The sequence below is a fragment of the Xylaria bambusicola genome (assembly GCF_022495145.1).
Source record: "Xylaria bambusicola strain CBS 139988 unplaced genomic scaffold F5B22scaffold_15, whole genome shotgun sequence".
Classification (NCBI taxonomy): Eukaryota; Fungi; Ascomycota; class Sordariomycetes; order Xylariales; family Xylariaceae; genus Xylaria; species Xylaria bambusicola.
In genome coordinates, this window is record NW_025953568.1 from 513,969 (window position 1) to 536,534 (window position 22,566).

General features: G+C 48.0%; 8 protein-coding genes across 8 annotated transcripts; 5 read left to right on the forward strand and 3 right to left on the reverse strand.

Annotated features, from left to right (window-relative positions):
- Nucleotides 1–991: 991 nt before the first annotated feature.
- On the forward strand, nt 992–5,413 carry F5B22DRAFT_101446 (TPR-like protein). Its single transcript, XM_047968665.1, has 7 exons — nt 992–1,227; nt 1,290–1,641; nt 1,692–1,751; nt 1,803–2,090; nt 2,162–2,417; nt 2,470–3,423; nt 3,586–5,413. The coding sequence occupies exons 1-7, from the start codon at nt 1,145–1,147 to the stop codon at nt 5,190–5,192; spliced, it is 3,600 nt and encodes a 1,199-aa protein (XP_047831923.1). The 5' UTR covers nt 992–1,144; the 3' UTR covers nt 5,193–5,413.
- On the forward strand, nt 5,414–7,280 carry F5B22DRAFT_101440 (uncharacterized protein). Its single transcript, XM_047968663.1, has 2 exons — nt 5,414–5,949; nt 6,121–7,280. Exons 1-2 carry the CDS (start codon nt 5,634–5,636, stop codon nt 6,930–6,932), a joined length of 1,128 nt encoding a protein of 375 aa, XP_047831924.1. The 5' UTR covers nt 5,414–5,633; the 3' UTR covers nt 6,933–7,280.
- On the reverse strand, nt 7,092–8,989 carry F5B22DRAFT_101454 (uncharacterized protein). The gene is made up of 2 exons (XM_047968666.1): nt 7,688–8,989; nt 7,092–7,601 (listed from the first exon to the last, which is right to left on the reverse strand). Exons 1-2 carry the CDS (start codon nt 8,711–8,713, stop codon nt 7,251–7,253), a joined length of 1,377 nt encoding a protein of 458 aa, XP_047831925.1. The 5' UTR covers nt 8,714–8,989; the 3' UTR covers nt 7,092–7,250.
- A 1,264-nt stretch (nt 8,990–10,253) lies between these two features.
- Nucleotides 10,254–13,135, forward strand: F5B22DRAFT_101443 (uncharacterized protein). Its single transcript, XM_047968664.1, has 2 exons — nt 10,254–12,995; nt 13,051–13,135. Exons 1-2 carry the CDS (start codon nt 10,771–10,773, stop codon nt 13,100–13,102), a joined length of 2,277 nt encoding a protein of 758 aa, XP_047831926.1. The 5' UTR covers nt 10,254–10,770; the 3' UTR covers nt 13,103–13,135.
- A 436-nt stretch (nt 13,136–13,571) lies between these two features.
- F5B22DRAFT_602589 (carbohydrate esterase family 3 protein) lies at nt 13,572–14,907 on the reverse strand. The gene is made up of 2 exons (XM_047974675.1): nt 14,159–14,907; nt 13,572–14,038 (listed from the first exon to the last, which is right to left on the reverse strand). The coding sequence occupies exons 1-2, from the start codon at nt 14,588–14,590 to the stop codon at nt 13,664–13,666; spliced, it is 807 nt and encodes a 268-aa protein (XP_047831927.1). The 5' UTR covers nt 14,591–14,907; the 3' UTR covers nt 13,572–13,663.
- A 1,531-nt stretch (nt 14,908–16,438) lies between these two features.
- Nucleotides 16,439–17,265, forward strand: F5B22DRAFT_645527 (uncharacterized protein; the record flags this gene model as incomplete). The annotated part of the gene is made up of 2 exons (XM_047978600.1): nt 16,439–17,072; nt 17,135–17,265. The coding sequence occupies 2 exons, from the start codon at nt 16,439–16,441 to the stop codon at nt 17,263–17,265; spliced, it is 765 nt and encodes a 254-aa protein (XP_047831928.1).
- A 1,370-nt stretch (nt 17,266–18,635) lies between these two features.
- Nucleotides 18,636–20,164, forward strand: F5B22DRAFT_654581 (uncharacterized protein; the record flags this gene model as incomplete). The annotated part of the gene is made up of 2 exons (XM_047979813.1): nt 18,636–18,968; nt 19,032–20,164. The coding sequence occupies exons 1-2, from the start codon at nt 18,692–18,694 to the stop codon at nt 20,162–20,164; spliced, it is 1,410 nt and encodes a 469-aa protein (XP_047831929.1). The 5' UTR covers nt 18,636–18,691.
- A 63-nt stretch (nt 20,165–20,227) lies between these two features.
- Nucleotides 20,228–21,792, reverse strand: F5B22DRAFT_602593 (cellulase signal transduction associated dehydrogenase). The gene is made up of 4 exons (XM_047974676.1): nt 21,473–21,792; nt 21,374–21,419; nt 20,578–21,303; nt 20,228–20,489 (listed from the first exon to the last, which is right to left on the reverse strand). Exons 3-4 carry the CDS (start codon nt 21,284–21,286, stop codon nt 20,281–20,283), a joined length of 918 nt encoding a protein of 305 aa, XP_047831930.1. The 5' UTR covers nt 21,287–21,303; nt 21,374–21,419; nt 21,473–21,792; the 3' UTR covers nt 20,228–20,280.
- Between the last annotated feature and the right edge of the window lie 774 nt (nt 21,793–22,566).

The window sequence follows — 22,566 nt, forward strand, 5'->3', positions numbered from 1 at the left end:
CGCGGCGCCCCCGCCGCCCCCGCGCCCCGCGCCGGGGCGCCCCCCGCCCCCCCCCGCCGCCGCCGGGGTAGTTGATCGTTCGCGGTGGTTCTGCTGTACTATTATCTACGGTTCTGCTTCGCTCGGTATGAGACAGTTGAACTGGAAGAAGTCCGTTCGTTTTTGCATAAGTATAAGGTATAGTACTAGGTTATTTTGAGAAGAGAGGAGGTTGAAGAGCCTGGGTGGTTGAAGAAAAAGCATGGAAATAGCATCGTGTCGCATCTTATACATCTTCCCTTTGTTTTGTTTTGGTTTATGAGCATATACGTATATATTAGGCGCGTCTAGCATGTACATAGCATATTGAAAGATTGAATATTGAAGATTAAATAGGCAATATATAGGCATTATACTGGCCCTTGTGTTGTGCACAAGCTGTACTTACATAGGGACTTAGCATCAGAGCATAGTGAGAATAGGGGTTCTCCATAGTCTGCGATATATCTACTCATTGTGCTAATACTATTGCAGATATGCAATGTAGTTCTTGAAGTACCTGCACAACGAATTTGAGTACCGGGTAGGCTGGGCGGAGATCGATGTATCTTTGAAATTAATAACCCTGATTCTTTTGATGTGTATCGAGTTAAGGTAGTTACGGGGGCCATGCCAGATGTGACCCCTCACGGTGCCTTCATTATCACGCGCCATAATCAGTCGCTATAGAAGATGAAATAGGCTCAAACAGATAGACGTTTACAAAAATGAATGACCGATTAGCGAATATAACAATACTGCACTAGGTAGTAATAGGTTGTTTAAGCCTTAACTTTCCCCCAGCTATGATTTTATTATACACTTATTATCACCTAGTCCCGCAATGGCGATCTCGTGATTATACCGTTGAATCCTTGATTTCTGTATCCAGCTGATATCGGATCCCGGAATAGGTGTACGATAAGGGCCAATAGCACCCTCAACAAAAGATGCAGGTATTAGCAAGCCATTCACGTGATTGGCGTCAGGTTGGGTTACATTTAGAGATGAGTTCCTTCGGCATATGGATCACAGCCTGCGCAAAGAATACTGTCTGCCTAATCCAAGGTCGTCACAATGAGCTTGTACACGACCTCTTCTCCAGTGCTCTATCTAGTATTCCACAATGTCTGGACATCGTGTTCAGCGGATCGGCTTTACGCGACTCTCTCGTGACGACTCGTCGCAGGGTAGCCCGCCGAAAGTCAGGTAAGGCGAGGCTCCCCCTTTGTAGTTCCATCTCGCTATCCTACTCACTGTTCGGGTCACAGCATAATATTCGTGCACGGTCTCCGGGGCCACCCACAGGCCACCTGGGTACACCGACAGACAGAAATAAATCAAAGAACTACCGAGGCAACGCGGAGGCGGGATCGATTCAAGGAAATCTTTCGATCTCAACATGCCCCATCGACCCCTACAAACTTAATCGAGTCGAGTATTAATGAGACTCTGTTCTGGCCTCGGGATTGCCTCCTCGAAGACATACCAGAAGCCGAAGTATGGACATACGGGTATAATGCGGATGTCATTGGAGGTCTGTTCCAGGCCAATAACCAAAATAGCATATCCCAGCATGGCCGAGACCTTGCTGTCAAGCTGGACCGACACATTGAGGCCAAGGTGAATTCATAAATGTATTACCTATATCAGAACTTTCTAACCTTGATCAGTCGTCACCGCTGCCAATAATCTTTGTAGCACATAGCGTTGGTGGAGTTGTCCTTAAAGATGTATGTTCTACTTGGGGGGAGGTTTGAGGTATTGATACTAAAGTAGCCCAGGCATTACGCCGATCTATGCTTATCCAATCATGCACCAAGCTGGCCATCTTTCTCGGTACACCTCATCGAGGCAGTTCTTCTGCTGGCTGGGGTGTTATCGCGTCTAACCTTGCCAAGCTTGCTTTTCAAGACTCGAACAAACGTATCGTTCAGTCCTTGGAGCCGAATAGCGAAGTCCTCGACAACATTCACGACGAGTTCTTAAAGTTATTACATAGCGCTACCATCAAGGTTCATTCTTTCCAAGAGGCAAAGGCTATGTCAGGGGTGAAAGGGTTAGATGGAAAGGTGCTCGACAACTCTCCATGTATATCTTATTGATTTTGAACAATGGTTACTAATATTCGCTCTATTCTCAGGTCGTAGATGACTATTCTTCCAAAATCGGTTCCCCAATATTCGAAACGGTGGAAAGTATCGACGCGAACCATATGGAAATAGCCAGATGCACATCTAGGACTGATCCGCGATATGAAGCTATCATAGGAGTGATCAAACAGTTTATGCGTTCTGGCATATCGAGTGACCATAATGTTAGACTCCAGGAACTTCCAGCAACTCAGGTAGAGCGACAGGGACATCTTGCTCTCGGCGAGGCAGCCTTAGTGCAAAATAGTTAGTAAAATGCCAACATCATCAGTTGTGATAGCCTATTGACCTTGCTCAGCTCATTCTCATAGACCGTGCCATTATCTCCCATTCTTGAAGAATAGACGTTTCACTGGACGAAGAACCATCCTTGACACGCTTGAAATGAAGCTATTTACACAGAAAGAGTCCCAAGTACTCACAATTGTAGGATTAGGCGGGGTTGGCAAGACCCAGATTGCCCTACAGCTTGCCTACTGGGTAAAGGACAACCGACCCGAATACTCTGTGTTTTGGGTGCCAGCACTAGGCCATGCAAGTTTTGAGCAGGCCTATGCGGAGATAGCAAGACGACTAGATATACGGATCAAGCCTGAGGAGGACCTAAAAGAGACGGTACGGCGATACCTCGAATCGGATGCAGCAGGAAAATGGTTTTTGATTGTAGATAATGCCGATGACACGGAAATTGTGCTTGGACCGCCCGGCAAGCGTGGCGGTATATATGATTACATACCCCAAAGCGACAATGGCTTGACTGTGTTTACTTCACGATCGAGAGAAGTAGCGACAGCAGTTGCAGGGAGCGATATGATCGTATTGCCTGAAATGACTGCAGAAGAGGCGTTAGAATTCTTCGAAAAGGCCATTTTTGACAAAACTCTGGCCCAGGATAAAATAACAACAGTCGAACTTGTCCGAGAACTTACACATCTTCCGCTAGCTATTGCACAGGCCGTCGCTTATCTTAATCAGAATCAAATGCCACTCAAGAAATACCTAGCGCTTATACGAAACACAAATGAAGACACGGTTAGCCTAATGAGCCGAGAGTTTCACGACAATACGAGGTACCCGGAATCGCGGAATGCTGTGGCGTTAACCTGGCTTGTATCATTCGATCAAATCTGCCGGACCGACAGTCATGCTGCACAACTACTTTCATTCATATCGTGCATCGAGTGGAAAGCTATCCCTCAATCCATATTGCCTGAGACACTGGTACAAGAAGAGATGGAAAACGCCATCGGTGGTATGTCAATCTCGAGTTTATTTGCATTCTACCCCCCTAGCCGTTCACAGACGCGAAAAATCTTGTCACCGTGTCGAGGTTCACTGCTGGGGAGCATGCTTAGCTCCTGACCACCACACCTATATTAGCTGCTAGAGTGACTGGTGTTCTAACATATCATAGTGCTCTGCGGATACGCTTTCTTAACTCGGCGAGAAGAGGAAGATATGTTCGACATGCATCGTCTCGTACATATCGCCACACGAGTATGGGTAAAAAATGAGAAGCTTGAAAGACAGACCGAGGCTGGGGCCATTCAGCACCTCGCATCTATTTTCCCATGGAACTATGAAGAAAACCGATTATTGTGGAGAGCATATTTGCCACACGCGCAACATGCTCTATACGTCAGTCAAGAGTATAAGGACGCAGAACGTTTCGAACTGCTCGAGAAGATGGGACAATGTCTCTATGAGGATCGACGGTTTAAAGAAGCGATTTCGACATTAGAAGAGACATATCAGTGGAAAAAGCCACAGTTCCCTGAAGAGCACAACGATCTACTCTGGACCGAGATCAGACTCGCAAGCGCCTACCTTAGTGACCGGCGGATCAAGAAGGCTACTGCGATGTTGGAGCATGTTGTTGCTATAAGTATGGAGACCGTCGCTGACGATGATTCTATGCGGCTTCATTCCGAGCACGAACTTGCAACAGCCTATTGGAACAGCCAGCGACTAAGCGAAGCCATCACGCTTTTTGAACGTGTCGTGACTATACGAAAAAACTTACTTGCGGAAGATGATACCTATAGGCTTACATCTGAAATGATGCTCTCAGTTGCCTATATGGATAATGGGCAGGTAAATAAAGCCATCCCACGTCTCGAATATATTGTGGCTATACAGAGACGAACGTTAGCAGAAGATCACATGGGTCTGTTGTTATCTGAGCACAACCTTGGATGTGCTTATTTGAAGGCAGAGCGGATCAGCGAAGCTATCGAAATACTCGAGCATGTTGTAACTATACAGAAAACGAAGTTGGCAGAAGATGATGACTACCGAATAGCATCTGAGTCTCCCCTAGGATATGCTTATTTAAGGGACGGCCGAAATCGTGAAGCTGTTCAACTACTGGAGCATGTTGTATCTATACAGAGGAAGACGCGTGAAGAAGCTGACCGACGCCGGTTAATACCTGAGCGCGAACTTGGGCGGGCTTACATGCAAGACAGGCGAACCACCGAAGCTATTACGCTTCTTGAACATGTGGTGGCTGTTGAGAAAGAACTGGATGATGTGAGCGACAAAAGCAAGGCTAATTCTGAATATTGGCTTGCGAGGGCTTATTTTCAAGATCAGCGGATCAATGAAGCTATTACGGTTTTTGAACATGTTGTGGCTATTGAGAAAGAACTGGATGATGTGAGCGATAAAAACAAGGCTAATTCTGAATCTTGGCTTGCGAGGGCTTATTTTCAAGATCAGCGGATCAATGAAGCTATTACGGTTTTTGAACATGTGGTGGCTGTTCAGAAAGAACTGGATAATGTGAGCGATAAAAACAAGGCTAATTCTGAATATTGGCTTGCAAAGGCTTCTTTTCAAAATCAGCGGATCAATGAGGCTATTACGCTTCTTGAACATATTGTGGCTGTTAGGAAAGAACTGGATATAAGTGATGAGGACAAGCTGTGGGCACAGGAATTATTGGAGCGAGCGTACAGCACGCGATACCAGCAATCTATGGTCAGACTGTGGTGGAAGTTTATGACCCCTGTCAGGTAGTGCTATATATACCCGATACAGTACCTAGGGTCGCCATTGGAGTGTTTCGGAGCGGAAGAACGAAGCAATTTCTGAGGGCGCAATGAACGATGGATGAATAATAATAACCCGAATGTCTATCTAGTTCTATGAATCTGCGACGAGGCGGGAGATACGGTAGCAATATCGTTGCAATTCCAACACGACGTGAAGACTGAGAACAGGAAACCATCGAGCGACGTCGTGAGAGTCTGGGCGGGTGTGGTGGGGCTAGAAGGGACTTAAGAGCGCTAGAAAACTTTTCTTGGCCGCCCTGAACGGCAGGTACTTAACATAGGTACCTACCTAGCCTACCGTTGTCTCTTAATCGCCAACGCGTCCGTTCGCTGTCAACCAAATCCCGACCCGGACCCGGACCGGCTATCGAAGTTGAAGAGAGTGTGACAGCGGAGCGAAACAGCCATGGCGGAGATGGAGAGAATGGAAATCGATCCGCTGAACCCTCCGCCGCCCAGGGTCATCGAGGTCCTGGACGGTCCTCCCTCTCGCCCGAAGAGCACACCGCGGCCCAAGGGCACAAGCACCAAGCATCTGTCCGAGCTCGACCGCTTCAGGGTCCGCACCCTGTATTACGATGCGCGCATGGCCACTGCTCGCATACGCCAGGTCACCGGCTATTCAAAGAGTCAAATCCGGACCGCTATCAAAGCTCAGACCGCTGCTATAGGGAGGCGCTCCGGACGTCCCAAAGAGCCGGCCGAGAAGAGGGGCAACAAGTGTAAGTCGCCATGATTCATTCTACGCTTACGATGAAATGACTTGTTTATGTGATTATGGCACATCAAATTCATTTACTTGATAATTACAAATCTCACCCCCATCTGCTTCCTAGCTGTTGTTCATCCCTTTTTACAGGCCGCCTAGCTGATCACGCTGACGCGCTTCTTAGCACACAAAAAGAAGACAGCGCCCAATCAATCTGACCCGGATTCTGAGCTCATTCGGCAGGCGAGGGAGTATTTCGCCCACAAAACTCCCGTGAACCCTGTTGAAGAAGCAATTCCTGCAGAGGATGAAGGTGATGATGATCAAGATGAAGATAGAGAAAGCCAGGATGAAGATGACGACGAGTCGCCTCCTGACGCACTAGCCACACCTTTGCCAGTCACACCATTAGCACGTGTCACGCCCTCAGAGGTACCGGCTACACCATCGGCACTAGCCACACCTTTAATCTCAGCCTCAACTTCAGCTTCACCAGCGCGGACCTTGGCAGTCGGTTCATCACGAGAGGACTCTGCGGAAGAAGAGTCTTTAGTAGAAGGACGGAAAACCTTCAAAAGTTTACCTCGTGAGATACGGATACACATCTGGCGATGCGTACTGTCAACCGCGCCCTCACAAGTCGCACCCTTGCGGACCTGGGCGCTCGCTGTCCTGCCTCGTGCGCCGTGGCTCGAGCTGGGTATGACGCCGCCGCCTGACGTGAAGATTGAGAACCCGCCCTGGGACCACTACGTCAATGAAAGACACGTACCAGTGACCGTTTTAACGCAAGTGAATCGCGAGGCGAGAGGGGCCGTCTTAGAGCGCTTCACGCCGATCAGGGTGTCGACGGCTACACCCGAAGCGTCGAAGAACCTACCGTTCTTCATCTGGATCGATCGGTGGAGCGACGTGATACACTTCTTCGGCGAGCCATTTCGCATTGAGCTGTTTGAGATGGCTGGGAAATGCGCCTACCCGAAGCTTTACGCGTGATTTGTTATGATTTAATGTGTTCGCATATTTTTTTGGTGTTACTTAGGAGATAGCAGATGATTGGAGTCCATGTATATACACCATCTTTGAGCGCTTGGAGTTTGTATGGGTTGGATATTGCTCATGTTTGGTAGATACCATGCTACCTATTATTTAAAAGCATTAGTTCTAAAACTATTTTGCTGCCTTATGTTAATACTCTCAAGTATATGTATGCGGTCTCGTTCGACTGAAGAATGTATGCATCCAGTGCGCTTCAGTAGCTCACGATAACCACCCCAGCCCTCAACCAACAGTTACTCCCCCCAAATCCCGCATTCAATCCGTAATCATCTCCGCCCTCTTCCTCCGCTGATACTCCTCCACAACCGTTCTGAACCCATCATCATAGCTCAGCACCAGCCAAATCAGAAACACGAACGCCGTCACCGGCAGCGTGAAAACCCAGTACACCCAGAACCGCTCCGTGACGACGAACTCGCGGTCCCACCGCAGCGACGGCACCGAGAACAGCGCCGCGAAAAACGTCCCCGGGAGAAACGCCATCGTCATCACGGCGATCGTCTTCATCGACGCCGTGTCGCGCTTCGCGGACTCGGCGAGGTCCCGGTGCGTCGAGGCCATCTCCCGGTTCAGGCGCGATTCTTCGTGCGCGCGGAGCGCGAGGATCTGGGGGGTTTGGAAACGAGGTTGATTTAGTTGCTTTGGAAAGATGCGGTGTGCTGTCTACGGTGAGAAAGGAGGGGTTTACTTACGAGGTGCGATTGGCTTTGCGCTCGTGTGGTGGTGTACTTGGTTGCGGACCTGGAAGCTGTGCTTTGTTGCCTTAAAGACCGTATGACTGCGGAGAAGACGTGCATGTCTTTCTCGCAGAGGTCTAGGCGCCGTTTTGCGGTTGGCGTGGACTCGAAACGGGGTTCCCATGAGGTTTGATCTGATAATGCGTCGAGTAAAGTGTCGATTATGTCCATTTTTCGCTCTTCGCTTGATAGTGATGCTGTCAATTTCTCGATGTACCGCGCTGCTACGGTTAGGTTCCCGAGTGTCGCGCTTGAAATAGCACTGTTTATCTGTTCGAGCATGGCGGTATGATCGGGCGGTCTCGCATCGCTCCATGTCTTGGTACCTAACTTGCGCTCCTGCGTGGTCATACGCACGAGGAAGATAAACAAGAGTGTGTAAGGGTTGAATATGTTTGCGCGGATTTGGCGCAGCGAAGCTAGGAAATCAACAGAAGCGCGACGATGCTGACATTGGAGATGGGGGAGCCCGCGACGGTTTATCAGGATTGCTTTGGTCTCTGATGTCACGAAGTTGAACGACCAGATAAGCTCCATCTGCGCGTTGGCGACGAAATACGTGCTCGTGTTCTTCCCCAAGCTAGTTGGGACCGTCTCACTGAACTCAAGAAAGCCGAAAACATTGTTCACGATGGGCTGGAGCACGCTTCTGTCTATGCCCAGCGCGTCTATCAAGCTTAGGAAGACGGGTTTCGATATACCGATTCCTTCGGACGCGCTGCCGTTGCTGCTTGTCCACATACTGACGAGCAGCAACGATGCAGTTACGCTTTCGCTGTACTCCGAATCCCCGAGCGAGGATAACAAGGAGATGCGATTCACGACATTCGCTTCGTATGCATCTTCTATCTCATAAGTTGCCGCACGCAAGTCTTCACCGTTTGCTCTGATCCTAGCAATCCTGAGCTCGGTCGCGCTACTCGCGTCGAAGTTCTCGTATTCATCGTATATAGATAGCGCCGTTTTTCTGAGCAACTCCATCGCGCGAATATCGCATTCTCTACTGGCTGGATCCTCCCATGATAGCTTCGTGGTGCACGTTCCAAAGCGGGATGATAATGAGACCCACGCTGCGACAAGCTTATTTCGTTGTTGAGGAGTGGCGCGATTATTCAACTAAGTATCGTGTTTCCTATATCGTCCGATCACAGTGAGATGGCAGCTGGGGAGCTTATGACCCCGGTTTCTATAGCCTGCGATGATTGGCCATGTTTGTACTGTCTTCTCATCTCTGGTCGTCCCGCACTCGCCTTTTACGGGTTTAGGCTGATGCTAGTTCTATATACCTTATATTCACCTCGATAACATGCCTCTTTGAAAGTCCATCATTATGAAATACTCGTACTTACCTGTATGCTATAGGTATATGTAGTACACCCCTGCCCTTGGTATGACTACATAGTAGGCGAAGTGTCCTCGGACTCTACCCGATAGTCCGAACTTGTGACCAGGAATACAAAGGGGAAAAAACAGGGTTCCCAAAAAGATGAAAAGATGATAATCTCTGAAAAGTCCAGCCTGCCGCATGACTTCCACGTATTGATAATAATGTCGCCCTACATACTCATTATAGCTAGTACTGCTTACATTCCCAAGACTCTTGGGGTTTCTGATAAACAATTCTCTTGAACTTCGATAGTTAGGCCGTGAATAGATACGGGCACCCGCAGTTTGAGGAAAAGGAATAACTACCTATACAGTTGGGCACCGGAGAGTTGTTTCCCAGGTTTGGCGTTTCACTTGTCTTGGCTCCCAAGAACTACAAGGATAAGGGCTTTGGATGGGGTATTGCGGCTGCTTACTATCTTGGCAGGTAAACCATAGCCCCGCGACAGGCCTCTATTCCAATCATCAATAGACATTACATCTTTAATAGCGCTGGCAGAGGAAATGATGACGACGACTGGGTTTCATGGCTCATTATATCAGATAGGTAGGCTCTGGTGCTGGGATTGCGGGGGTCCGGGAGAGGTCGATCAATCAAACCGTCCAACCCTTGTCCAACTGTCCTTGAAACTACCATGGTTTTAGCAATGATGCCTGTTGGGAGATCACAAGCTACACCACACTACGAATTAAACCAGTCTAAACTACTGCATATTGCCGCTGGGCAGCTCGCTATGTACCAGTTCCGCTGAATCTTGCCTCACATGCCAGATTGAGACTCCATCCATCCAGCGCCAAGCTCAAACACAGAATCCCCCGTGTGAAACAAACCCCCTTCAGCAAGCCTACCCGGCCTCTCGGGACCGACCATATCGTACCATGCGTTGCTTTCAGGCTGGTCTATAATGCCTCCTTGAACTATGTAAGAGGGCGAGAGGTACTATAGATGCATAGCAAATAATAAAAATAAACATAAAGAGTCTAGATTCTTGGCATCGAAACAAAGCTTATTGCGTCTCCATCATTTCTGCGACGGGATAGCCAAGGTATTACCTAGAAGGCCAAGTGTAAAGGTTGGAGACGGAAAGCGGAGTCCCGACGGGTACTGACTTGGCATTTGGTAGACCACTTCCATCTCTATTTTAGAACCCACAGTTCAATGAGCATTACATGTAGCTGATCTCCGATGCCAATGCTTAGAGATCTTGGACGAGAATAGTTGTCTGCAAGACTAACTTGATTTGGTTTGAGATATTCTGGAATCCAACGGATGATAGAGTTCCCGACGAGGGGTTGTACACCTCCAACTAGGAAAGGACGGTTTCAGCTATCGGAAAAAATAAGAAGGAAGGATCAGTCTATAGTTGTTAATAAAGCGTTCAATAGGAAAATTGTAAGACGGAAGATGCGAGGTAAGCGGCAAGGTGACCTATCCTGCATGATAGGTGTCTGGTGGCATGGTGATCATGTCGGCGTACAGTACGGTAGAAAGGTGAAGTGATACACCCTTGTCAGCAAGAATTAGCGAGTCTGCAGTTATATAACTAGACAGCAACACCGAGGTGCGGCAAACAGGCAATTTCGCATTCCGAATAATCATACCCTTCACTGTTCTTCTTCCAGATTATACTTAGACAATATGTCCAAGTACTATGTTCTTTTCCCCCCTGGTGCTTCTCTTTCTGCCGCTGGCGTGGAGTGCGGCTCTGCACACCCGGCAGACGTCAAGAGATGATTGTTCTACCGCCATGAAACTGGTACAAGAAAGCTCATCCGGTATCATTGAGGGCCAAGCAGCATTTGATTGCCTCGAGTCTTTCCCATTCGATGCGACCAAAGCCGACAACTTCCTTAGCGAAATCCGAAAGTATTTTCAGTTCCAGTCTACCCTAGAAGCTCTTAAACGTCCACCAGATACCTATCGATCGGTTGGCGTTGATATTGTAGGAGGTTTAGATAAAATAAGCAACACTACCTACAAGAACCAGTTCCAGTTTGATAGTAATCTCAGAAGTCTAATAAGGTCTGCTAATGACGGCCATTTCTTCATCCTTCCTTGTTCCCTTGGTCCCTTCGACTTTTTCCGCCAAACAGTTGGCCTTGCTCCTGTTTCGAAGGATGGCCTAGAGAAACCTGATATTTATGTGGCATATGATGTAGAGGCTCTCTTGCTCGGAAGCACCTGCGTATCACCGATCACTACCATTAACGACCAAGATGTAATCGAATACCTCGAGACAGCAGCTGCCCTACTAGCATTCCAAGACCCCGATGCACGATGGAACTCACTCTTCGCTTCGACTGCAGCATTGGCTACTGGAAGTACAGACATTGCGGCACTCTGGGGCCAATTTACTTCTAATGCGGGACTCTGGCCTGGTGTCAACAATACACACCTTGGATTCAAGAATGGCTCCACGCTTGACTTGCCAACGCTTGCGCAATACAACTATCAGTCTATTTTCCCAACCTCTACAGCCCTTTACCAAGCTGCATGTATGCCAGATGAGCCCAATATTCCACGTCGAGGTACACGTACGAAACGCAATCATAATGCTGAGGTCAGCCCTACTGCGACAACCGGCCCGCCTGGATTTCCTAAACCTTTCGTACGAGACCCATACAATCAGATAAGCGGCTATAATCTTGACGAGGACACTGCAGTTATGTTTATACCCACGTTTGAGGGTGGGTCTGGATTTCCTGTCGGCCAGGACCTCGTTTTTGGTCAAGTAGCTACAGAAATAGTGAACACGGCTATTGCTAGTGGACGCACTAAGCTTATCATCGATCTCTCACAAAATGGCGGCGGAGATATCGCACGATCCTTCGACCTGTTTAAGCTGTTTTTCCCTTCCCAAACTCCGTACTCAGCTACTAGATTCCGACGCCACGATGCTTCCGATCTGCTCGCTCGATCCGGCAAGGGGGTAAATAGCACAGCAGCGGGAGCGGACCCGTTCGATTTCCAGGGCGCCGTCAACCCAGCTCAGGACGCGGGGTTTTCCTCTGTCGACGATTTCTTAGACGGAGAAAGCCAGCTCGGAGTTAATGTCACATCTCTCTATGCTAACTTCAACTACACTCTCTTGTCTCTCTTGAACATTGACAACGGCCCAATCCGCGGCTTTGGCGGCGCGCCGATCAATAAGACCCAACCGTATGCGCCAGAAGACATCCTTGTCATCACCGATGGGATCTGTTCTTCAACTTGCACTACGTTTGCCAACCTGATGATAAATACTGGAGGTGTTCGTTCCCTGACTTTTGGAGGTCGACCTCGATTTGAGCCAATGCAAGTGATGGGTGGTGTCCGTGGGGCCCAGAGCCTCGCCTTCTCCGACCTTGATACTGAGATAGCAGAGGCGATCGAGCGCATAAGCGACAATCGTTCAATATTCTCCCAGGAGCAAGTCGATCTTGCGCAAAAGGTCTGGCCAAGGGGCCTTCAGAACCTCCCACTGCCTATCAATGGCGGAGGAGTCAATCTTCGGAACGCGTACCAGGAGGGCGCCGATCACCTCCCTCTTCAATTCGATTACCAGGCTTCCGACTGCCGCTTGTTTTACACGGCGCAGAACCTCGTGGACCCCTCAAGCATTTGGGCCGATGCCAAGGCCGCAATCTGGGGCGACCGGGGCTGCGTTAAGAACTCCACCGGCGGGAAAGGGTCCTTAGCGGACCGTACCAAGAAAACCAATGCCAATAGCAATAGTACTGGTGACAACCAGACCGGTGGCGCTAGTGGCAGTAGTATCGCCAGTGATGACCAGAGCACGAAGATTGAGGATGGTGCAAGCAGTGGCGCGCAGAGATTACATCTCGGTGGTGGCCTGCTTGCTCTTAGCGTGCTTGCGAGCGTGTTTGCTGTTATAATGTAAATGCTGCGATTATATTCTCCTTTACGTCCCGGTATTAACGATATGAAACAGGAGAAATTACGTTTTACAACCTATGCATACGATATACAAGTTAATAAAATAGCATTTGCAACTTTAGTTAGAGGCATATAATTGATACCCCTTTTCGTAATATAATTGAGTTAAACCTCATCTGTATGTCAGCTCAATATTAGGCACTCTTACAACCACGGGTACAGCGATATACGAGAGTTCCAAGGAAAGGCAACATTGTTGAAGTGCAGTCCTGGACTCTGAAAGCCAACAACGTTAAACAGTAACACTCGGGGGGGTTCGTCTCGTTTGGCCGGGATATGTCCAATCAAAGGCTTGTGGTGCTATTGTGCTTACATTGAAGCGTCATAAATTGACCACGCCTTTCAAACTGTAACAACAATGTCGCAAGGACGATGATGCATGGTCGGGGGGGTTCTCCAGATAATACTTACATCCAAAGTAATCATAGCAGCCGTGGAAATGTAATCTGCTTATGGGCGGTGGTCTGTTAACGGTAGCCCATTGACTTCAGTTCGACCGGACACATATTACGTAGACCGCACTCGAGACATTGTATTGCTCTGTTGCTCGATTAACGTCACTCATAAGTAGCGTACATGCAACCTCGACAGCAGCTCCTTCTCTCTTTTCACAAGGCGCAAAGCATGATCCGACCACTTCGTTCCACGTTGTTCTTCGTCACCTTGGCGGGCTTAAACCCATCCCCATCCTTATCAGCAGTAGCAGCAGCAGCATCAGCTTCAGCCAACTTATCGGTCTTCGCAGCCCGCAACGCGTTGATGAGCCCCGGGTACCACACATTGGCCATCTTTTCGTCCCCTGCTAGATTGGGGTGCAGGCCGTCGCGCAGGTCAGCGACCGGATCGATTCCTGTATTCTGGTCCACCACCCAGATCGGCGACTCTGTTTTGTTCAGCCCTTGCGCCCATGCTGGTATCGCCTGATTAAGATTCGTGATAGCTGTATTCCATATCACGTTGGTGCTGGGGATAATTTGCGCGACCTAGTATGCAGGGTATTGGTCAGTCGCTCTCGCCTCTTACAACTGTTATAAATCATGGGGGGAATCTAGTGTTCAAAGACTTAGACCCTGACTCCTGCCGTCGGTATCATTAGCACTGACAATGATCTTGATCTTCGGATTGCTATCCCTCATCACCCCCACGAGCCTCGTAAAAGTGGCAAGGATCTGGTCCACGGGGGGGTTAAGCCACCCAATATCGTTAGTGCCTAGATGCATCGTAACCACATCCGCGGGATTCGCCTGAAGCCAGCCTACGAGCTGTCCGCTATTGGCGATATTGATGGCCAGAAACCCCGAGTGCCCCTCACTATCGCGGTCGTAGCGAGTGTTTCCGCAATTATTATCAATCAAATTGCTTGACCCGACCCAATCCACCGAGGCGAACTCGGTGCTTTGCAGCTTCTCCCATAACAGTGCGCGCCAGCAGACGGCTTCAGTTATGGAATCGCCTAAAGGCATGTATCGTAGTATGTTCTGGGCGGCCACTGCGCTGGCCAAGAGCGCGAAGCTTAAAAGTCTGAAGGCGACCATGTTAGGAGGCAAGTACTGTGTACTAGGGGCTTTGGAAGTTAACAAAACGAGCTTGGAGGCATTGGTTTCTTTATAGAAGGGAGCAATGCCACCCGTTATATATACCTAGCTCATGCTCCAGGGTTGCCTTTTAAGTAGGCATGCCTTTGCGATTGATCTGGTGGCAGAATACGCGGTGTCCCCTCATTGAAGTATAGGCATTTCGTTTCGTTGGCTAAGCAGATTGCGATAGAAAAGTAAATATCTGGTTGGACTGTCGGTGTTGGCCGACATTCACAATACCTATCATGTCTTATAAGGGAAAGTTCAGACCAGCTGAGATGCATGATGGCAACATTATTGGGTGTTAGCCAAGCTGCAACCCTGCCCTCAGGTGTGTTTATAATCGTGGCTAATCCCAAAACGGTCTCGTATAAAGTTGAATGCCTACCTGGGTATTGAGTGTCAACCAAGCTGATGCTACCCTGGCATACCACTGAAGTTGGTGTAAGTGTCATATTAATCAGCAAATGGGTCATGGGGAGTTTGGAGTTATTACTATATTCTAGTTGCAGAGCCCGCGATAACTTGAACGCCATGTACACACGCCTAGCACAGATTTTCTAGCAATTTCTTAGTCAGTTGCGTACGCATTAGTATTAATTTGTAGCTGAGTCTCCATATATCGAGGTGAGTTAGTTTTTGTCTTAGGGGTCTTGTAGTACTCTAAGTGAATAAGTACGCTTTCCAACGTATGATTAGAAGTATAGCTGTAACATATTGCGCCCCGATAGATAAGAATCGAATTTATTCCATACGAAATCAGTCACCTTGATTGTGTTCTAACTACTACAATAATGACCTTAATTGAAGGGTCACGTGCCGGCTTCTGCCCTATGGGGCCAATGTGGTATGGGGAGATTCCATTTTCGGATTCTAGAACTTCCAGTCCTTGAGGCTTCCATACTAGCACTTCAACATTTGTATGCAAAATAGACATCGTTGGGAGTATCTAGATTTCAGACTGTGATAAGTAGGCATTGCTTACATTTTAACTCAAAGCTTGACATCCCATATGTACATTTTGTGATAGCTCTTTCAGGTGTAGAACATGAGCTGTTTTCAAGCAATTGGTGCACTAGCTTTTAGGGGCTGTCAATCATTGTTATGAAAATAATAATTACAATCTGGAGCAATCACTAAGCACAAATAATCAAGGTTGTCCTATTTAGTCTCTCACTATGGTACATGGAAGTCTTGAGAGCGATGGAGACAATACATTCGCCTCATTTTCTGTCTTCGGGTTTAAGAGGGGTTCATGTTTCGATTCAATGCCAATGATGACAAGTTAATACATGCATGAAAACTTTCATGATACCCGTGAATTTGACCAATTCTCCGTGAATGACTGGACTCACAGTGAGCCGTAACAGCTGGCGAAGTGAATGCGATTTTCTTCGACCTAAGTCTCTTTACATTGAACCTATCTTCCCACCCTTAGGGATCGACCAATAGAATGCATATGTGTGAACGCTAAATAGCCTCACTCTGATGGCCCAGAGGCTCTGGTTGGTTACCGGGACAGAGTACTAGGCGCTTATGACGTATTCAGTACATTCGACGTTTGGATTTGATATCATAATGGCCTGGGCGTTTTTGCTCGATGCACCTTGCCACAAAATCTTTGGAACAAGGAAAAATTCTATATCCATAGTTCAAACCCTTGCACAAAGAAACATCGTCATCATCTCAAATATCTCAGCGGTTCTTCCAAGCTGCATTTACGAGGTCTAGAGCGCTTTTTCGCACGCCTCACTTCGGGATAACACCTCATAAGCATCTATTTCAACCGGGATGATCGTTGACACCATGGCTCGGATTACAGATCTGCCCTGCGAGATTGTCGTTGCTGTGTATAGGCAGCTAGGGCACATTCGGTTCCTTCTCCCTTGCGTTCTCACATGCCGCCACCTTTACTACTCATATAAAGCATATCCCAGCTTGGGCATCGAATTCCTGGTGCACCAAGTTAGCAGGGATCTGCTTCCCTACTCAATTGCAGCCTATAAAGTGTCTCATTCACCCACTCCATACACACGCTTAACGATTCTAGAGCTGCTCAGAACTCTGAATCATTCTCCTCAAGTTTTGATCGACCGACTCCGTGACTATCCGCTGATAGCACTGGTAAAGATTGAACAAACCCACAATCAAGTCGAAAAGTACATAAATGTGTGTGAACCGGAAGCTTGGAGACTTACCGCACAACCAGCCATCCGACCACGCTTACGGGTTTTGACCAGAGATGGGCATAAAACTTTCCAAAGACAACAATTCTCCTTCAAACGCGCCTTCTATCGTTTCCAGTTGTACGCAAGGTTCTTTCGAGGCATCAGTGGCCGCCTGGATCAACAGATAGAGCTGTTCTTTTCCGACTACTTGCCGTCGGAGAATCGGCATCTCATTCGTATTTGCGATTATCTTGATCAACACGTCATCCAAGGTTAGTTGCATCAATCTCTTCTTTAGTCTGTGTTCAACATGCTAATATCCTCGAACTTTTAGTGGCCGAGGCAGAGGAACGTCATCAGATAGAATTTCCAGCTGGATACATGGTTTATATGGTGAATTCTTGGTTGTATGACAGAGAACATGTCAGATGGGCTATAGAGCTCCAGAAGCCACTGGGTTTCTGATGCGAACCTCGGTGGCGTAAGTGAATGATTGGGGTCTCATGAGCGAAGGAATTCTCAGCAAGGGGTAAAGGATGATGGAAAGGCTTTCGTCCGAAGTGTGAGGACTGAGCACAGCGCACTGGCGAGTGGACGAGCTGACACCAAATGAAGTAGATAAGTTATAACTTATTATCGGAAGTATTATTCACATTTAATAGACGTCGCTTTTTTTTTTTTTTTTTTTTTTTTTTTTTTTTTTTTTTTTTTTTTTTTTTTCGTTCTTAAATGTGCACGATGCTAAATCCAAATTTTAGGCTCTTGTAACAGACAAGGAGTCTTGGCCGTATAACAGCTCTCTCTAGCAAAGATGTTCGCAGGACTGAGAATTGAGGCTATTCGCAATTATCCTATGGCTCCCAGGGTCTATGATGTCCATTTGGATCCCTTCCTGGGGCTATTGGCTGATCTTGACTATATACAATCGGACCGGCCCTCGCTAACCTCCGAAATCCGTTAGTATGTCTCACATAAGGGGAGATCTGTATCGCTCCGCTTCCACCATGAACTGCATGTCTTGTTTCTATCGCAGCTCTTGAAGCCATAGAGAACTTGCATGGGCATATGAAGGTTTGTAGTATTTGAAATCATGCAGATACGGGTAGCCCCGTCATGTTGTCGCTCGACAGCAAGACCCTTACACTGGGATAAGGTGATAAGGCAGCCAAGGTCGCAATATCTCTTGGTTGTGTTGGTTCGGCGTCTTTCTTTCTATAAGCAGCGACCAATAGCAACCTGAGTGTTTTAACCAAGAATCCCGGATCTCTGCGGGTGCTAGGTGTTAGCTTCAGCCGAGAGCACCCTATCTTCACACTAAAACGGGAAGCCGGTAGCTGTTGTACAGCAGCTAACTTATAATATGCTTAGGTGAGCTAGTTGCGGATACTCGCGTCGTGGCTTTCTGAGTCCCATGGCATACAAGTAATACATGAGACAGTGTGGATTCTCATTTACCCATGGAGATATGAATGGGGAAAGTATAGACAGACTCCGACGATCAAGGCACCTTCGTGGTTACTCTTCAGCCAGCCATTGACAGCTAATGCACCACCTTAAAATGAAAATGTCACAAACTAGAGCTGTAATAGGGTAGAAGCTATTCCCAAAGTTGGAATAGTATTCCGAATCTGGATGTGTAAAAGACTCAATAGGGATAGGATCAGGGACCAACGCACCTGACGGGTTCGGTTGACAACTTGGCTGCTTGAGAATATTAACTGCAGTACCAGTGGCATTCTTGCCCTCTTGATTAGTTCTCAATCTATGACTTCGAATCAATATCCTCAGCGTTTACGGCAAATTTGATAATCTCTGAAACTTCCAACTCCCTTCTCGCGATAAGATTATCAATCATTTACACTGATCACATGAGATCAGCTTGTTGCAGGCTATGTGGAGCCTGGTCGAAGTCATCGGTGCCCCTGGAGCTTCTTTCAGCGATGGGAAGCCTCTAGATGTCGTCCGAGGGGGCGATGAAGGATCATATCGCCTGATTATCAATGATCATGGATTTTTAGACTTGACAGAGGCTGGTGATGGGAACGCGATTTATGCTAATAGTTCTATACTGATACACAATAACTTACCCAGTACGAGTGTGTGCCTGTATCTCCACGTAAATGACGGTGGTGTCTTTGAATTAATGGCATTTGCTTCCCACATAGCAGGTAGGTGTGAACCTCGCTTTATAGAATTGAGCATAGACTTCTGAGATAGCTGACAAACCGCAGAGCGGTCCTCTCCGCCATCCACCGTCCAGGGGAGACTCAAGCCGCTACCCAACGTTTCGGCAGAGGACGCCGCATTCATCGATCGAATGATGGACGGGAGGTATATCCCATACCAAAACATTCCCGAATCCCCAGGAAAGACAGTTGGCAAGATCAAGAGGCTGGGGTTGCAGTATTTCGCCTTTACACCATACAGCTTCCAGCTCGCAATGTGCGTTTACGACTGGACAACGGCGTCTTTTGCTCGCCTTGTGCTACTCAAGATATTTGAGTACACGGGCATTCATCCTCCGCCATTCCCCATCGACCGGAATAGCCTCGCCTCGCAAATCTGGACTAGTGATTGGGAATCCTACGGACCTAATGACCCAGACTACATGAGGTCCTTCATGATGAAGCCGGCGGGTTCACTAGATGACGTCAAGGCGCAACTCGACAGGATTATTAAAGACCTTCATTCCCTTAGCGATGTAGAAAACCGTCTGTTGGCTGCGGCGATACAATCGTTGCCCCGTACCTCTGTCATCCAGCATCCACAGCTCTTTAGCGGACAAGTAGACATGTCGCAATTGGGCCTTGAATACTTCGGTATCGAGTTCCTGGAGTGCCCGCTGAACCGAGGCCCAGTGGATGCGGAGCTCGTGATTGATTTCGCAGACGCTCTGAGAACCTATGTTGCTCAGGGGAAGATCATCACGACCAAGATGGTATGGAGCTTCACGGACAAGGTCGAGGATGCCATGCACTATTCAAACGGTATTGTCCTAGTTGCGAATCCTCCAGAAAACTCGGTCATATGGGATAATGCTGCGTACATAACGCCTCTCTCTGATGACCCGGAGAAGACAGAATACACTTTCATGGCCGGGACAAAGTTCGAGGTGCAGTCGGTCGACAATATTACAGTCGGTGGTAGTCCAATCTGCGTGATCAACTTGCAACCGGTGTCGGAGCCCAACACACCAACATTAGCCATATCCAAGAAGATGATCCAGCCGAGAAAACTTGGGGGAAGCCAGTTACTAGACATCTCCAAGTCTTATGTTCATAATAATCACTTGCCACATAGCTTACACAAGACAGCAGGAAGAAGATGCACCTGTGTCGCTGACCAAGAATGGGTGATAGTTTAGCTAGACATTTCATCACATAAATAACACGCTATAATAACATTCAAATGTTTTTGACAATATTTGCGTATGTGTACATCCGAAATTCTAGTTGATTTGCATCATATCAATACTACTACTTAGGCGCCAGACAAGAGCTGATCCCCGATGTATCGTGGGAATCCCTGGAAACCCAGCCAAAGCTCGCCAGTTCCTGGTGGCCCGCCGACAATCTCCTTTTCTCGGCTTTTCAGCTCATCCACGTCCCACGCAGAGAAAACTAGCTTGCCTCGGAGGAAATTTGCTTCAGGCGAGGCAATCCAGACAAGGAAATCCGCCGGTAGAGACACTAGATAGGAAGTCAATGCGTTAGCATTGTACACTTGCGAAAAACGCTCATAGTTGTTGAACAGGACAGGCTTAAGGAGGTGACTTACAATCATCAAAGCTGAAGGGCAATTTAATCGATTTGCCTAGCTGTGTTGACATTGACGTATCGAGGAACCCGGGATGCACATTGTGAAGGCGCACATGCGGGTTCTCGGTAGCGAAAGACTGTAGCAATTTGACGGCCGCCATTTTGCTGCTCACGTAGGCACCCATGCCGTTAAATGGAGGGAAGAGGATACCGGCCGTGGTGAGATTGATGAAAGTGATCTCCCTGGAATCCTTGTTGGCCAACGTGACAGCTTGCGCTACATTTAAGGTGCCAACAACAGTCGTCTTGTAGCCGTCGAGGAATAATGCCGGGTCTGCTTGGAGGAGGGGAACAACGGGAGCTAGCACTCCAGCACAATGAACAAGGATGTCGATGCCACCGAACTCGGAAGCCACGCCGTTGAAGACGCCACGCAGACCTGCTGTATCGCATAGGTCGACTTGATGAGTCTGGACTGCTAGGTCTGGAAATGCTCCCCTCACAGACTTGGCGGTTTCGTCGAGGACATCAGCGCGGCGGCCTAGAAGAATGAGCGCACGCGGTCCCGAGGCAGCGAAAGATGAAGAAGTTCCCCGACCGATCCCCCCCGATGCGCCGGTTATCACAACGACCTTTCCAGCCGTTGAGAGATTCGGTTGGCTAGGATTGATGGCAGCATAGGTGGATGAGTGTGTCACCCTTGTGTATGAAGGGATTGGTGCTGCCATGTCGAGTTCACGGAGAGCTAACAATTGTCAGCAGAGAATAGGCGGCCCGAGTGAATGAGTATGAAGTATAATATTCGTTATGATTACATCTAGCATTGGGAGCAGTGAGGCCGTAGCTCTTTTATATTCGTGACTGTATATCAGGTTAACTGGATTACGCCGCACCGGCACCTAACCGCCACATACCTACTGACACTCGCCGCTTAGAGCTGGGCTGACTTATGTCCCTATCTAAGCAGCTTCAGCTCTAGCTAGCTGACAGCTTATGACTCTAGAACCAGCAGGGTAATGAGCCAATGCATTTTCAACTCAAAGTCAAGATGGAGAATTAGCGCGGCTGCCTGGTTCGCACCCTTAGAAGCCGCAAGTTGTATCCATTCCAACAAAGAACACCACGACGCTATAAGTGTGACTCATTGTGTCGGTAATCAAGCTCAATTCTAGCTGCCTGCCGTTTCTAGTCGCTGAGACTCCGTTTTGCGATGAACAATTTCACTTCACCGCCGCGCCGCGAGCCGAAGCGGAACCGTCAAACTCGGACCTCGCTGTTCCTTCTTGTCCGAGCCCCCTCCACGCCCGGCCCACTTGCTGATCCTTCGATCGGTGCCGTACACTAGGGAGTAACTAACGCTAGTTTTAGACTCTAGAGACAATGAGACAGTCTCTATGTATCTAGCTTTGTTTTACACGCGTCAAGAGTAAAGAGGAGTTCACCAAGACCACCAAACCGGATTTCAAGGCTCCTAGCACTGATATTGATTTCCGATCTGAATGACGCCATTCTAACTGATCCAGACTGGCAAGAGTCCTTCTACGACGACAAATCTCAGCATCTCAGCTGTGATAAGAAGGCTTACGAGTCATCCTGCTTTATGCATGGAAAAAAAAAGGCAGGCAGGTGGGCAAAGGAGTTTGTGCTACGTTGGCCAGGTTCGAATGCAACATCACACTTGTGCATCTCTGGATTTTTGCAATACTCTTGTAGTATAAAATAACGTCAGAACCATATTTAGCTGGCTAACTGAAGTCTTACGATTTGCGTGATGAGAAACAGGTTGAATGGCACTTGTTTTCCTCACCATTGTCTATTGTGATATTGTCAACATCGGTTGCTCCTCAACCGATGTGTGCTATTGTAAACAAATAGAGGGGTCCTCTGTGGCAACACAAAGAACTTGAAGCAGTGATTGTATCGTCAACTCGCTGACACTTCTTCCTTCCTTCACATTGCCATACACTCCTTCTCTATGCTTTAAACTACCTACAGTTTTGAATGCTTC

Coding starts and splice junctions, on each gene's coding strand:
- F5B22DRAFT_602593 (XM_047974676.1), bottom strand. CDS start 21,286: ATGGCAGCACCAATCCCTTCATACACAAGGGTGACACACTCATCCACC. Junction 20,490..20,577: donor GCCCTTCAGCTTTGATGATT/GTAAGTCACCTC, acceptor CTTCCTATCTAG/TGTCTCTACCGGCGGATTTC.
- F5B22DRAFT_602589 (XM_047974675.1), bottom strand. CDS start 14,590: ATGGTCGCCTTCAGACTTTTAAGCTTCGCGCTCTTGGCCAGCGCAGTG. Junction 14,039..14,158: donor ATCCGAAGATCAAGATCATT/GTCAGTGCTAAT, acceptor CCTGCATACTAG/GTCGCGCAAATTATCCCCAG.
- F5B22DRAFT_101454 (XM_047968666.1), bottom strand. CDS start 8,713: ATGGAGTTGCTCAGAAAAACGGCGCTATCTATATACGATGAATACGAG. Junction 7,602..7,687: donor CGCAAAGCCAATCGCACCTC/GTAAGTAAACCC, acceptor CAAACCCCCCAG/ATCCTCGCGCTCCGCGCGCA.
- F5B22DRAFT_101446 (XM_047968665.1), top strand. CDS start 1,145: ATGTCTGGACATCGTGTTCAGCGGATCGGCTTTACGCGACTCTCTCGT. Junction 1,642..1,691: donor ACCGACACATTGAGGCCAAG/GTGAATTCATAA, acceptor AACCTTGATCAG/TCGTCACCGCTGCCAATAAT. Junction 1,752..1,802: donor GTGGAGTTGTCCTTAAAGAT/GTATGTTCTACT, acceptor AAAGTAGCCCAG/GCATTACGCCGATCTATGCT.
- F5B22DRAFT_101440 (XM_047968663.1), top strand. CDS start 5,634: ATGGCGGAGATGGAGAGAATGGAAATCGATCCGCTGAACCCTCCGCCG. Junction 5,950..6,120: donor CGAGAAGAGGGGCAACAAGT/GTAAGTCGCCAT, acceptor CGCGCTTCTTAG/CACACAAAAAGAAGACAGCG.
- F5B22DRAFT_101443 (XM_047968664.1), top strand. CDS start 10,771: ATGTTCTTTTCCCCCCTGGTGCTTCTCTTTCTGCCGCTGGCGTGGAGT. Junction 12,996..13,050: donor AGCGTGTTTGCTGTTATAAT/GTAAATGCTGCG, acceptor GATATGAAACAG/GAGAAATTACGTTTTACAAC.